Source organism: Sceloporus occidentalis, unplaced genomic scaffold (assembly GCF_023333645.1).
Source record: "Sceloporus occidentalis isolate IW3139 unplaced genomic scaffold, rSceOcc1.0.p SCAF_5, whole genome shotgun sequence".
Lineage (NCBI taxonomy): Eukaryota > Metazoa > Chordata > Lepidosauria > Squamata > Phrynosomatidae > Sceloporus > Sceloporus occidentalis.
The window spans coordinates 38764266-38780606 of NW_028316985.1; the positions used below are offsets into that span (position 1 = coordinate 38764266).

Here is a 16341-nt window from a genome sequence, read left to right on the forward strand (position 1 = left end):
ATTCCAAATTTTAACTACCGGCCTACACAGAACAAAGTGTAATATTTTCAGATAGGCTCCACTCATTCCACTTAAACTCAACATTTATTTCAGAAATCAAAGTGTATCAAGAGGCTAATAAATAATTCACAAACTAGAACAACGTCAGAGTAGTTCAGCAATAGGTTTTCAGATTTAATAGCTTTATGCTAGGTCTCTAGATTTAATAGCTTTATGCTAATGAAAATTTAGAGTTGTCTTTAAAAGTTATGCCTGCTACTGCAGAATATCTGAGGAACTGGGATATTTTCTAACCAGTTTCCCTCTCTTTCTCTCTGTTTTTAAAGACACAAGTTGTTGGTTCCACATTAATTAACACATCTGAAAAGTTAGCAATAACTCACGGCTCGGCGAATGCGGGGCCTTTCTGACACTCCCTTGCAGAATGAAGCAGGCAGGCATAGATACATTGAACCTTTATAAATAAAACAAGGGGCCAGATTGTTCAGTTTGTATATAATAAACTCTGCCAGCATTTTCATTAAAGCATCTAGAAAAACATGCTAAATGTTACCAATAGTGGGAAACCTAAATTAATCCTGTGTCTGACAGCAGTGTGCTAGCCTGTTATTCAGGGGAGAGTTTACTAAAAGAAACAGCCTTCCCTATACTATGGTTGAAAAATATTTTAATTCCTAAGAATCAGTATTCTGGATTGTTTGTTCCACTTCCTTCCTTCTGTTCACCCAAGGATCTAAAAATCTGGTGTCTGGTCTGATTCTTAGAATCTGAAATATTTTCCAGCCTTGCTCATAGCTTTTGGGACTTTTTTTTTTTTTTTTTGCTGTAACATCTCAAAATACAAATGATTAGATAAAAATTAATTCTCTAAGCATCTTGTAAAATTTTAAACAATTGAAAACAGTGTTTTGCTCATCTATTTAAAAGACAACTTTAGATTCAGTTACTATTCTAGCACCTTCATCATCACTCAAGATTACCAAGGTATTTTTAAAATTTTAGAATCAAATGGGAATTGTTTTGTTTTTTACTACTCTAGATGTTTACCTATTCCAATGTCCTCAGAAAAATTTATTCTTGCAATTGTTGGAATGGATGTATGTAATCACAAAATTAAGTTCATCTTCAGAAACAGCAGCTTCCTTTTGGCAATATGTCTGGCCCAAACCATATTTCCAGATAATGTCCTACTTACAGAGATGGAAGTAACTATATAATGGCATCTCATTTAGGAAGAAAACTACTCCTACAAGAACAATTGCTACTATGCTTACATGTTGTCTCTGCTAGCTATGAAAACTCAGCCCTCTATAAATGAACAGATTCATATTCCACCAAATCATAATCCAAAAGAGACTATTATAATCTATAACAACATCCAAATTTCATTTTCACTACATTGTTAAGAAAAAAAGTATTTAATCAAATAAGTAAACACAACTAAATACAATAACCTTTTAAAACAAAATATATGAGGACATTTATTTTTCAGGCTATACATTGTCCAAAAATTGCTGTGGAGATTCTGTATTTCCAGAAGTGCATTCACAACTTAATGAGAGATCAAATACATGTTTTACCATCTCATTTTTTGAGTTACTGGTTCAGACCACTTGCTGCTAGTCACACTACTACAAATATCCCACTAACACTAATGATAGCTGTACCATATTAGTGTTCATACATATACACAACAGGGATGCAGAACCATCACAGCCTTAAGGGCAACACAAAGTGTTAGTGTGTGTGTGTGGGGGATATTTCTATGTACATGCATCTAAACTCCACCAATATTCCAATTGAATTCAATGCATTTTAAAATTCATTTCATTTTATGTAATTAATTTAAATTCATTCTACCTTGATTTATGAAAGAATTTAGTGGAATGAGCGTTAAATTGTTCCATGCAAATCAAAAAGAAAACAGCCCTAGCTTTTTGTTTGGATGTATTACAAAATATTTTAAGTTTTTGTAGACACATTTATACTTTTAAATTATATTCCTACAACCTGGAATTTAAAAGATGATCAACATATCTCGATCCTGAATGCCTTTACTGTAGCTAGAAAATGTATGTGTCAAGGATGGAAAGATAACATATTCACTGTCCACTGTTTGATGGTCAGAAGATCTTAATGTTTTAGGGACACATGAATGTGTATTTTTGACAGCAGGTGCAAGAAAACCTATCTCTGAACATATGATCCCCTTTTATTAATGTAAATGCCTAGTCCCATATACTTCCCACTCTTCTTTTTATTCTCTTCTGTCCCTTCCCTTATTCTGGTCTAGGCTGAACATATGTACTGTTTTAAGTGGGATAGTACCTTTTTTCATATTACCAGACCGTCCTGTCCTTTAATATAAATGTCAATTTTGTCCCTTTAAAAAAAAAAAAAAAGCCCTGTCGTGAAAAAATGATTTGAAGATCCCTGTTTGAAATTTTGGATTTCAAAAAACAAAAAACCACACACAACCGAAATTGTGTCATGGGGTGAAAGAGGTTTTATTAAGGTGTTAAAGGACTGAAATTTTCTGTGTAAGATTACTTCATCAGAGAAATATTTGTGGTACGATCATGGTGAAACATAGTCCCCCTCTACACCTACCTACATTTTTGTACGAGTTCTGCCACTGAGGAATAATGGTTAACTCAATATGTTCATGTAATAAAACTTTTGTTATCATTTTACTTTTTAATGAGTACAGAATATAACATCCCAATGTGCCATTTCTTTCCAAAGAAATATGGTCAGCCTGTTCTAATCCCCTCCCTTTGCTCTTATATTTTAAAAAATCCATTTTAAATCTGTTAAATTTATGTTAACATGCTTTCACCAGTAAACAAGCTTTCCTCTTGTTTTCCAGTCACTTTTTTGAAAAAGTCCTCTGACACCAGCTACCAAAAATCTCCTACAGGACACTTTGGCTTTATCACACAGAAGCCTCCAGGCGTGCCCAGAAAGCAGAGAGAAACTTCTAGAAACTATTATCAATATCCACTATAGAGATTATAGGAAGAGGGGTGTCACATGATGCTGGTGGTGAATGCTGGTCAACATGGGCAGCAGGAGAGAAATTCAAGGGAGCAGATTTGGGAGCAATAAAGCTGAAGTACATTTGATGACAGACATCAGAGGGAAGCACAGAAAACAATTGAGGGGGCACATGTATCCTTTACACCCATTATAAGGCCACACAATGCACTGTAACTTTCATAAAGTAGCCCTACTGGCTTTCCTGTCAATACAGTATTGAAAGCACCTTTATAAATAGGGACTATGCAAGGAAATAGGTAGCTTAAATGTAGACTTTTCTCCATTTCATTGCCAAGATACTAAAATGGGTTGACTAATGTGCCAGTTCTTCCAATTTAATATATTTTCTTCATGAAGAATACTGGAAATTTTTAACATTAGGATGGATATCCTATTTCCACAATTCAGAGTAACAAAATGAAATTTACAGAAACAATGCTAAAATTCAAAAATACACTGCAGCTACAATTACATATCACACTAAACCATAGCCCAGCATGGTAAGAACAATGCAGTGAGCCTGGGCTCAATTCCATCCTCCGGTTCTGCTACAACTATCAGGCGAAACAGACGGCCCTGAAGGACTGGCTTGACTCCATCCCTTTGAACGTAGGGTTGGGGCTGCAGTAGCTGCACCGCCATGCTCCCAACCTGACTTTTTGCCAGCACAAAAAGAGGCGGACAAACGCCATTCCTTTTTTAGCTACCAAAAAAGCTAGCTTTTCAGCACTCATGCAGCATATAAATACCACGCCACTGAAGTGCTGCAAAGCTAACCGCCATGTGATCAGGCAGGCAGAATGATGCTGGCTTCGGGGGCAGCAGAGCATGCAGCATCTAAATGCTGCACTCTGATGCAGCCCCCCAAGCTGATGCAAAGGGGTGGTTTGTTTCACCCCTATATTAGTGAAAAAAGGAAACTGCAAACCACAATTTATGAGGGTGGCTGGCTGTCATATACTATAATAAAAATTAATCAGGTTCAGGTTCAGATGCTATCTTAAACTGCAGTTACTCAAAGCATGCAAACCTGATAATCTCTGTAACTCATTCTATTCATGCTAAACTAAAGTTTCATCTCAACACACAATTCATTCCTGACTCATTCTTGTTAAACTAAAGCCCACTCCATCATCTTTTGCTACTTCAACTAAACAGATACCACATACACATTAAGACATTTTTATTTAGACTAAACTTAAAAGTCTATAAGCAAACTAAATCAAACACATAGCACACAAAGTCTATTTGAGAAAAATAAACTAAATTAGCCCCCCAAATGGCAAAATATAGTCAGGAAAGTTCTGGAAGTCAAAGGCTGCTTCTGCACTGCAGAAATAATCCAGTTTGACCCCACTTTAACTGCCCTATAATAGTAGTGCAGATGCAGCCAAGAGCAAGTTTTTAAAAATGAAAACAACCTCCCCCAAACAATTTTCATTTTTCTGAGACATTAGTAATAATTTGGTGCTAGGATTTCAAATCTTTCATTGTCTAATGGGCTTGGTTTAACTTATATTAGAACAGAAGCTGTGAGTTACACAATTTTCATGTCATGCCTCATATAAACTAAAAAGGCTGAATATCTATTTTTTCCTACAAAACCATTTCTCTGGGTTCTTCAACTGCATCAACATACCAACAGACAACAGAAATTACATTTCAATTAAAGGATTTAAAAACTTTATAGGATACTATTCTAGTTAAAGTAAGCTTTTATGTCCCAAGGGTGCACTTTTGTTTCTTCTATTGATCTGTTAAGATATATGCCATTTTGCTGCTTGCACATTTCCAGCTCTGAGTCCCACATCCTTTCTTCCACCTATCCATTTATATATTTATCTATTGCATTTATATGACACCTTTCTCCCATTATGGAACAAACAATAAAATATAGTTGCAGGATTTGGTGATGGTATCAGTTGAAGATTTTGTTGTTGTGTGCCTTCAAGCTATTTCCAACTTATGGCGACCCTATCATAGGGGTTTCTGGGCAAGATTTATACAGAGATTTGCCATTGCCTTCCCATGAGGCTGAGAGATTGTGACTTGCCCAAGGTCACCCAGTGGGTTTCATGGCCAAGCAGGGAATCAAACCCTGGTCTCCAGAGTTATAGTCCAACACTCAAATCACCATGCAATGCTGGCAAAGATTACAGGCCTCTATTTTCAAATGTTGAACTACAGTAATCAACTCTTTCCAGATGCTTATTTAATAAATCCTTGTGCTGGAAGAACTGATGCTAGCTTACTTCATGTGAACAATGGGCATAAAATCTGACACTGCACTGTGATATGAGCATCAAAGTTTCCAGCAGCAATTACCTTTTCCAGTCAAACCACACTTACCTAAGCCTTCTAGCAAATCATGGAGGTTCATGAACACCCTCCATGCCAAATTGTATTCTATAGTGGCGAGCTGAGAATGTGAAATGGTAACAATGTAGTTTAACAGTCATGCAATATGTATTGCTGAGTTTTCTGTATCTTAATGTACTTTTTCTGGCAGCATTCCAGATTTAATCCAAATTTCCTTGGAAGTCAGCAGAGGAAAATATGACCACAAAAGTCCCAAGACATCAGTGTCTTTGCGCCAGAATATTACAGATGTAGCATAAGACTTGTTGCATGTAAGATGCCTGTCTTCATGGGACCTCTGTAAAGGTTTTGCATCCCACTTTTTATTAAGAGTACAGTCAGCCCCCCATATCTACTCAGTCTTTCTTTATCCATGGATTCAAACATCAATGTCTTGGGAATATTTACAAAAAATAAATTCCAAAAAGCAACCCTTGATTTTGCCATTTTGTATAAGGGACACCATTTTACTATGGCACTGTTTTTAATGGGACTTGAGCATCCATCGATTTTCATATCCACAGGGGCTCCTGCAACCAAACCCCAGGGGATACCAAGGGCCCACTGTATTTCACTTTAAGTTGGTCAGCAAATGTTTTACCTGCCGCAACATCACTCTCAATTACCATATATACTTGATTATAAATCAACCTCATCTGTAAGTTGAGGTCAAGTTTTGGGGCCAAAATTATGGATTTTGATAAGACCCATGGATATGCTGAGGGCAAAACTTAGGCACATGTAATAAAAGATGTAAAGGACAATGCCAAAGAACTTACAAAATTCCAGCAGGCATAACTATTTGTGCACATACTAAATGCTGTATGGATGAGAGAACAGAACTGGGTTAGTGTTTCTAAGGCAGATTAAACACACACTGGCCTGTTACAGACTGCCAAAATAAAGCTACTTCGGGTCTCTTTGGAGGTATGCTATTTAAATGATGCATGCATCCTAAGAATCTGGAAGCTGCACCAAAAGCTGCACTCCGGTGCTTAGGAATGGAGTGTGGCTTTGGTGCGAACTCCGGACTCTTAGGACCCATGCATCATTTAAATAGCATACCTCCAAAGAGACCCAAAGCAGCTTTATTTTGGCAGTCTGTAACAAGCCACTCTCTCTTTTTCTCTCTCTCTCCTCTCTCTCTCTCTCACACACACACACCTAAATTTCTAGAATTATACATGAGTATATACAGTAATGCCTTTGAAATTAATTCAGTAACCTGAGATTTTGCTGCACCCACCTTACTTTCAGCTATTGCTATGAAGCAAGGGAGAATACTTCCATATTCTAACACTTGGTGAATCGTTCTGGCAAATTCTGCTGTGTGCTCTCTGGTCTTACTTTTCATGGGAACAATGGTGTACCTGTCTAATGGAACATCTTTTTTCATAGTCAGAATTTTAACAATGAAGTGAAGAACATTCACACAAGATCTCCCAAAGTCTTTGTTTTCTAGTCTATGAGAATCTCAGCAAGTTTAAGGAGCTTGCCCATAACTAATTATACAGTCCTTCTTGTTTAGATCAGTAAAATGACGTTCCTTATATAAAATGGTAAAATCAAGGTTTGCTGTTTGGAATTTATATTTTTGGACTATTTTCAAGCCGTGGAGGGTTGTGGAAGCACAAGTCTCATCACTATTCCAAACTGAGATAAGGACTATGATTTTCAGTTCAGCACTATAAAAATGCAACCCCTTCTATGCTGCTGAAATGGGAATCAATAAAAACAGAAGTGCAAAGCTTTTGGAAGGGCTATAGGACTTTGCAAGGAAGTCCTTCTGGGTGCATCCTGGAAGAGAATCTAGCCCTCAAGCCCCAAACAATTCTCCACTTCCTACTGTGCAGCATACAGCTGTTTTCAAATAAGACTGAAGATTATACACATTTTAAGTCAACAAGTGTCAGTGACTTCTTAACTGGAATTATGTTACCAATGCTAAATCAGTTTGCAAGGCTAGTATATAAACAGCCTATATGTCACCTTGAAAGAAAATTAGAAAGAAAAGCTAACATTATTAAAATTTATAATCCCTCCAAACATTAGAACAAAGTGTCCCTGATAAAAGATGGCAGCTTGAGCCTTTTTATAAGGAAGTCCTGTTAGAAAACAGAACAGCTTGCAAGACTATCTTCTTAACTTCCTGGAATATTTTAATATGGTAATCTAATAGCCATCTGACCTCTAAATTAGCTGTGTACCCAATCCTAATACTGTATTTAAAAACATTAGTATGCTCCATAGGGAATGACACATTTTTAAAGGGGCCAGGATTGCTCTGAAGCACACTGTTCAGTATTTTCAAAAGTGGAAGCTTTTCTTCACAAACTGTGGGGACAGCAATCTCTTTGGTTAACCTTGCTTGACATCCGGAGAGGGGAATGTTTGATCCATTGGCCTAATCTGGCCCTTCCTCATCTGGACTGCTGAGCTACTTCTTCCTTTAAATAGTGCCTAAATAGAGCAACAAAGAGCTCTTCAAAGCCTGGGAAGGTTTTGCCATTAAATGAGCTCCAGTATCTACTGCGCCAGGTAAAAGACAGGACAGAAATAAAATAAATATATGAAGACACCCAACTTTACTCCCTCTTTTGACTGGACTGTAGTCAGGCGAGGAAACAATGAATGAGTGGGATCAGAAATAGGTCAGATGAGAGTTTCTAAGTATAGGTGTGCATTGTGATGACTGGTTTGTTTGCTATACTTATGCTTTTCTACAGATTTGAATGACTTCATTTGTAAAGGAAAACACAGCATTATTTTAATAAAACAATAACATACTGAACTTCACATCAGATAAAGGCAAAGTGCTGATGGCATTCAAGAGCATTGAGTCTATTCTGGATGGGGTAACATTACCTTGAAGATCAAGCATTAAGCCAGGGGCTCTGCTAGAAACAATGTCCACTAACTATAAAGGCACCAGCTAGGTCAGCAATTGGCGCTAGGCACAGGGAACACAATCTCACCAATTCAGAAACAGTTCCTGTGGCTTGTTTCCTGGCACAATGTAAAGTGCTGTTAAGATGCTCTAAGACAATTTATAACTTGGGATCCAGAACATGAAGGAACTTCACCTAATCTAAGAACCTAGCTGGCCTTTAAGACTGCTTTCAAGATAGTTATCAACTAGGAAAATGGTTTTTATAGTGGTTAGAGACAAAAGGTCCCTAGAGTCTTTGATATATTTTAAATACAATGCTAATACCTTTTCCTTGTCATTATCTTTTCACCAACAATTATTTTGATTTTATCTGTGAGCTTGTATGCAGTCCGTTCAACTACTATTTTATGCTGCTGCGTTAATTGCATTTACTGTTTCCTGTATTTTTAGCCACCACCACTATAAGGTTTGTTGTTGTTGTTAACTGCCCTCAAGCTGACCTCAACTCATGGCAACCCTGTGGGTGAGACATCTCCAAGACCTCCACTGCTCTACTTAAGTCTTCTAGATTCAAGCCTGTAACCCCCCCTAATGAACTCTAGCCATCTGGAGTGCAGTCTTCCTCTTTCTATTACCCTTTACCTTTCCTAGGATCATTGTCTTTTCCAATGAATGTCTTCTCATTATGTGGCCAAAGTATGACAGCCTTAATTTGATCATCTTGGCTTCTAGGGGTATTTCAGGCTTGATCAGTTCAAGCACACGTCTGTTTTTCCTTTTGGCCATCCATGGTACCCTCAGCACTCCTTTCCAGCACCACATCTGAGATGAGTTTATTTTCTTTTTATCCACTTTCTTCACTGTCTAGCTCTGAAATCCATACAAAGTGATAGGGAATACCATGGCTTGGATGATTCTAATGTTAGTGCTCAACTATATATCTTTGCTTTTCAGGATATTATCTAGTTCTTTCACAGCTGCCCTTCCTAGTCTTCTTACAGCAAGCCCTCCATCTCTATGGATTCTTTGTCCAGGGATTCAAGCATCCACGGCTTGAAAATATTCAAAAAATATATAAATTCCAAAAAGCAAACCTTGATTTTACTATTTTATATAAGGGACACCATTTCAAATGCCATTGTATTTGATGGGACTTGAATGTCCACAGATTTTAGTATCCATGGGGGGGGGGCTGGAACCAAACCCCATTGGATACCAAGGGTGCATTGTATTTCTTGATTGCAATCTCTCTTGATTAATGTTTGATCCAAGGTGTGAGAGTCAGTGCGGTGTAGTAGTTTGAGCATTGGATTAAGACTCTGGAGACCAAAGTTCCCAGCTTGGCCATGGAAACCCACTGGGTGACCTTCGGCAAGTCACAGTCTCTCAGCCTCAGAGATTGGCCATGGCAAGGCCCATCTGAAGAAACCTGCTAAGAAAACCCCATGATAGGGTTGCCAGCCCACTTGCCAATTGGGAACCATTCTGTTCTTCCATAATCTGGTCTGTGTCCTCTTGTCCTGAGTACAGATTTCACCTCATAACTATCAAATGTGGTGTCACTCCCATGTCTTTGAGAGCATTCCATAGCTTTTCACGATTGATACAGACAAAGGTCTATAGTCTACAAAGCACATGCTAGCTTTCTTTTGGAAGTCCTCTCCACTCCATTAATCATTTTATGTTTGCAACATTGTCCCTAGTGCCTGTAACCTTTCCAGAACCACACTTGCACTCTGCAATTTCTCTCTCCATATACGATTGGGGTCTGTGTTGCAGAATTATAAGGTATCAAGCAGGAATTATTGGGCAGCATGAGCAACAACACTGCTTGTAAGCAGTAAACCACAACTCCAAACAATTCTGGGTTATAATTATGTGTAAACCTGGCCACACACAGACTACTAAGAGGAACTGACACGAGTTTGCTTTTATTTCACACATAGTTTAGACTCTCAATATACTTTATGACTGTAACCATTCCAAGAGCCTTCACAAAAAACTGAAAAGGCAGCAGAACGAAAACAAAGCCAACATAAACATACATGGAAAAAATACAAGTTCAAAATGATTAAAGCAAGGTTATTTAGCTCAGCAGCCACATTGCCAGAAAGGATTCACGGGTTACACCGAATAAGATGAATCTCAGTGGTTACAATGTGATGTTACACAAATGTGGATGAACTAATTAAGGGTCCACATATATATCTTTCTCTTATACCACATTTTCCAATAATAAAGAGCTATTAACCCCAGGAAACAGTAAGAAAGACTCTTAAGCCCACTTAACTGATGGCCCATGCTCCCTAGGGACACATTAACTCCTCTTTGTTTATTTATTTTAAGGTTAGCTCAGTATTAATATACAAGCATACATAACCCAGCACTGCCACTTCTCAGAGTCACCTCAATCCTCCATCCTTTCCTGAAGGTTTCTACAGTAATAGTTTTAATACGAACCCAAATGTAACAGTGCCCTGAATTACATTCAAAGACACAAAGCAGCCATCAGCACAAATGCTTACCTGTTGCAGCCAAGATACCTTGAAACAGTGGCCTCTTGAGAAAGCTTTATTTTATTCCAATTAAGGAACTCATTACTAAAAAAAGACATTATTAAAAGGGCAACCAATGTTCCAATAAAAGCAACCAACCCAAAACCGAAGGACCCCTCTTCACGCTCCCTTGTCCAATGTTAGGTGGACAGTCTCAAATTGAAATCCTGGTTTGGGCCAGATTCCCAGTCGGTCAGCCATTTAAACAAGGCCTTCCAGTTGTTTAGGGCTGAAAGTAAGCCCATGCCTTCCCTACTTCCATTGAGAACAAGGCGAACTGCTGTTTCAATGATAAGCCAAGATGAACCCCAGGGCTGCCAATTTCAAACACAGGCTGCATCCACACTGGGGAAATAATCCGGTTTGGCACCGCTTTAACTCTTTTGTGGCTCAAGGCTATGGAATTCTGGGAGCAGAGCTCCGCTCTGGGCCCCGCAACAAACTCCAACTCCCAGAATTCCATAGCAAAGAGTCAGACAACAAATTAAAGCGGTGCCAAACCGGGTTATTTCCCCAGTGTGGATGCAGCCATAGCTTACTGAGCAGCAAAGAGGAGGAGCAGGAGGAGGAGGGAAGGCCCTCGGGGGCTCTCCTTACCGTCCCGGGAGGTGCCCATCAGCTGGTCCAGCATGGCGCGCATCTGGGCCTGGGCCGACATCCTGGGAGGAAGCGCTGAGGCCCGGCGGAGAGGCCGACTCCGAGGAAGCCCCGCCCACCGCGGCCTAGAAGAGGGCGAACCGACGCCGAGGCCGCTTTCCTCTCAAACGCCGGAGTCCCCTCTTTCCTCTCTCGTTCCTCGCTTTCAAGGGCGCCTTCGGCTTCCGTCGTCGCCCAAAAAACGACCGCCTCGTGTCCGCTGCTGCCGCCGCCGCCCCAAAACCGCCACTCGCCTCCTTCCACTATCAGGGAGAGAGAGGCGCGCGCGCAGGCGCTGCGTTTTTCACTAACGGACACCCGCCCGCGCGCATGCGCACGCCCTTCTTTTCCCCCCTCCCCATTCCGCTCTGCTCCCATTGGCTCCGCCGAGTTCCGCACGCGCCTCCGTTCGGACGTCGCTGATTGGACCACGCAGGCATTCCTCCCCCCGTGACCCGCCTCTCTCGACCGGCGTTCGATCTGATTGGAGGATGGGCTCGTGCCTGCTATTTTTTTTGCGTGTGTGTGTGACGTATTTGCTTTGGATTGGTCGAGCTTCGTTGGGCTGCCATGTCTGGACTGGAGGCGAGGGAAGGTTGCTCCTCGCTCGGGCCTCCTGACAGAAGTCTAAAACACACCGCAGAAATAATCCAGTCTGAGGCCGCTTTAACTGCCCTGGCTCAATACTAGGGAATCCTGGGAATAGTAGTTTATTGTGACACTAGAGAAGGTTGTATGTCTCTCAAAACTACATTTCCCAGAATTCCATAGCATTGAGTCAAGGCAATTAAAACGGTCTCAAACTGGATTATTTCTGCAGTGTGTTTTGACTGGAGCGGAGATGATAATATCTCTTTGTCTCTTAAAATGTCGCATGGGGCCATTTTGTAAGGAGATCCCTGTAAAGGGGCTAAGGGGGGAAACATGGAGGTTGGCAAGGCCAGGTGGTGCCCATCACAGATCCCTTCCCTTCCTTGCGTGGTTATTCAGGGGAAGCCATATCCCAGGGCAGCCCTGTTGGCCATACATCAAAGTACATTGTCATCCAAAACACCTGTACAGGAGGGATCCCCAAACTTCGTTCCTTCAAACGTTTTGGGCTTCAACTCCCAGAAGCCCCAGCCAGCTTAACATGAATTCTGGAGGCTGAAGTCCAAAACACCTGGAGGACCAAAGTTTGGGAATCACTGCAGGTTCAACCAAAATGGACATTACGCATGGTGCAAGCTTCCAAAGCTCCACTGGCTTCATCAGGCAAAAGAGTTAAAAATGGAGAACGTGAAATAGAGCCATGCAGACCAACCCCCAGAAGATTAGGACTGGGAAGAAGAAGACTAGGACTGGGAAGGGCAGCCATGAAAGGACCAGACAATATCCTAAAGAGTAAAGATACACAACTGAGCACCAACATTAGAATCATCCAAACCATTGTATTCCCCATCACTATGAATGGATGAGAGAACTGGACTGTGAAGAAAGCCGGCGGGAAGAAAATCAACTCGTTTCAGATGTGGTGCTGGAGAAAAGTGCTGAGGATAATTAGTCTTTGAACAGATCAAGCCTGAAATCTCCCTGGAAGCCAAGATGCTTAAACTGAGGCTGTCATGCTTTGGTCACATCATGAGAAAGCATGGTAGAAAGAGAGGAAGACGGCACGCCAGATGGATGGACTCAAATCAGGGAGGCCCTGAGCAGCGCAGTGGAGGACAGGGTTGCCATGCATCAGGGTTGACTTGAAGGCAGCCAAGACCAACAAAAACCTGACTAGGTGTTCTTGTCACTCTTTAAGGGGCCAATCGCCATCTTGACATCAACAACAAACTCAGCAAGGTCAGGGATCCGAAGAGGGTTTACATGCAATGTCTGGATTGAATAGTTGAAATGTGCGGCTTCTCCAGAAAGGGATGGGAAGCCAGGAAAAAGAGTAAGGAGTTGCTGGGTTAGTGGAATAGCCACCATGCTGCAGCAGTATTGAAGCTGAACTGGAAGTGTGTGTGCCTTCAAGTCACCTATCAATTTATGGTGACCCCCATCAATTTCATAGGGTTGCCACAGGAATTTTGCCAGCTCCTTTCACTGAAATATAGCCGACAGCACCTGGTATTCGTTGGCGGTCTCCCATCCAGATACTAGCCCAAGCAAATCCTATTTAGCTTCCAATATCAGAAAGGATCTGGTGCCTCATATCGAACCAGCAGGCCAGGGTTCAAATCCCTGCTCAGCCACAGAAACCCACTGGGTGACCTTGAGCAATTCACACTCTCAGCCTAAAAGAAAGGTAATGGCAAATCTCTGAATAAATCTTACAAGAAAACTGTGACAGGGTCACCATAAGTCAGTCGACTTGAAGGCATATAACGCCTACAAGTGACGTTATTGAGGTTCAGGGGACCCAAGCACATCTTGCAAGTCTTTTGGGAGTTGTGTTGGTTCCTAAGGAGTTTCCAGACTGAAGTTTCCTATTGCTCCGCACGACACAACTATAGCTCTGTGCTTCCACTTTAACTGCCATCGTTCCATCCTAGGGAATCCTAGATTCCTAGGGGTGATATATTAATCCTATGCTTTTGACATCTATATGAAACCCCTGGGAGAGGTTGTCTGGAGTTTGGGGGGAAGGTGTAACCTGTATGCTGATGATACCCAGCTCTATCACTCCTTTCCACCCAATTCCAAGGAAGCTGTTCTTGTCCTAAACCAGTGTTTGGTTGCTGTAATGAACTGGACAGCTTAACAATAACCTTGTATTAAGTGGACTGAGTTTCAGTTTCAATATAGGACTGTAATTCACCATAGATGTTGGAAACTATATCGACCTCTCTGGAACCCCATAAGCAAATGACCAAAAGGCTGAACTGCAGTCCTCCAGCACTACCCTCTAGGAACACTCAGCCAAGAAAGACCAGAACCACTGCAAGGTAATGCCCCTCGTGTCCAGGACTGGATATAAAATTGCAAATCAAGGCTTGCTGTTTGAAATTTATATATTTTTAAAATACTTCCAAGCCCTGGGTTGTTCAATTGGTGGATAAAGAATCCATAGAAATGGAGAGATGACTGTATTAAATACAACAATATCTGGGTGGCCAGATGCCCATCTCTACATAATTTCAATGTATTGTTTGTGAAGGAAAAGGATAACATCTGTGGACAGAAAGTATCAGTGTCCGATTATGAGGCAGTCAAGCTGCATGACATCTGTCTCATTGGTTCTTAAGGACATTTTCATTTTTGCAGGCTTAGAGTCTATACACTGAAAGTCAGTTTAGTTTTATGCTGCTTATTTTCAATGGCAGCTTTGTTTTTATTCTTTCTTGTCTTGAATCTTTTTACTTTATTGTGAGTTATCCTGGATGTAAAAAAACATTTTTAAAAGAGTACTGAACGAGATAATTTGCCTTTTAAAGAAATAGGAATAAAGACTCCAGGTGGCCATTAGGAATCTTGTTTGCGAGGCAGAAAAAGAGCACAAGTCTATGCGTCTCTATTCATAAATAAACCTTGCTTTAATCATTTTGAACTTGTATTTTTTCCATGTATGTTTATGTTGGCTTTGTTTTCGTTCTGCTGTTTGGTGAGGCTAATTTCTATGTCAATGTGCACACAAATGCAGCCTTGTTCCACATCTGGTTAGAAATGCTGTATTTCATCCAAACATTTTGCTTAAAGAAGGCTGGGAAATATGAAGTCAGATTCACTCCCATCCCTTCCCTCCGGGCTGCTGTGGCAGTTTCAGGCCTACAAGTCCGGCCACTTGCTCCGATGTGCGATCTCCTCTTCCATGGTATTCCTTGTGCAGCGCTAAGTGCTCCCGGACGCTGCGCAGGAGGCAAAGGTAGGTGGCAGCCTGGAAATGGAGCTCCTGCTGAGCCCTGCACAGCTTTTCGCTGGTTACCTGCAAGCAAAGACGAAAGGCAAACGTCAGACATTTGGTACAGCTTTCAGATCAGGGGAGATTTCCGCTCCGCCCCTGAGCTCCAAACAACGAGGCTTGTAGGCGGAGGGAGGACGCTTCAGCTCCCTACCCGGTGCGCGCGGAAGGCGTCCCTTAGGTACTGATAGGCCGCCGCGTCCCGGTAAAGGCGGCCCTTCTCCCTTCCGAGAGCGAAACGCAGCTCGCGCGCCAGGCCCCGGAAGGTCCGCAGAGGAGAGCCCAGCGCCGCCGCCGCCGCCGCCGCCATGGCTCCCTCTCAGACTGGATCCCACAGCCTGGCAACCTGCCAAACCGCCGACACAGCGCCAGCCAATCAGAGCGCAGCTCTTTCTCGCGACGGCCAATCAGCGACGGGGGATCGAGAGCAACGGACATATATTGTGAGGCGCCTCGGGCCTCGATTCAGGGCGGCCTGTCGAGTACCGAGCGGAGGAGCAACTGGGCAAATGAGTAATAACCCAGTTTAGCACCGCTTTAACTCTTTGTCTGGCTCTTTGCTATGGAATTCTGGGAGTTGGAGCTTTGCTCCGCTCTGGGCCCCACAACAAACTCCAACTCCCAGAATTCCATACCAAAGAGCTAGACAAAGAGTTAAACTGGGTTATCTCTCCTCTCGAAGAGACCACTTCAACTGCCTTGGATCCCACCCAGGGAGAAAGGAGGGCTGTAAATCCAATCAGTTGATCAATCACTTGGATATCGATCCGTTGGGTCAATTGCTAGCCCCCCGCCCCCCCCCGCCTCAGGGCGTCGTCAAACAGATGACAGCACTCGCCCACAGGGAATCATTGGGGAATACTTGCGACCATTCCCAGAATTCCACAGCACGGAGCCGTGCCCGTTAAAACGGCCTCAAACCCGGTTACTTGAAGCCCGCAGCGACCCAAGAGTTAACCTTTTCATCACAGCGCTCGTTTGTTTATTGAAGG

The 16341-nt window shown here is 41.8% G+C and overlaps 1 protein-coding gene across 4 annotated transcripts in view; it reads right to left on the bottom strand.

Annotated features, from left to right (window-relative positions):
* The window catches only part of LOC149312010 (putative RNA-binding protein Luc7-like 2), a 36864-nt gene extending 21174 nt beyond the window's left edge, over positions 1-15690 (bottom strand). Inside the window, exons 1-2 of one of the 4 annotated variants that reach the window (XM_089523776.1) lie at positions 15504-15690; positions 15243-15373 (exon numbers count right to left, since the gene is read on the bottom strand). In XM_089523776.1, coding sequence (XP_089379902.1) covers positions 15243-15373; positions 15504-15659 — 287 coding nt within the window. In that variant the 5' untranslated portion in view covers positions 15660-15690. Of the gene's footprint in view, positions 1-383; positions 455-11439; positions 11819-15242; positions 15374-15503 lie in introns of those variants that run through there. The other 3 variants (XM_089523774.1, XM_089523773.1, XM_089523775.1) reach the window with 3 other exon arrangements.
* Between the last annotated feature and the right edge of the window lie 651 nt (positions 15691-16341).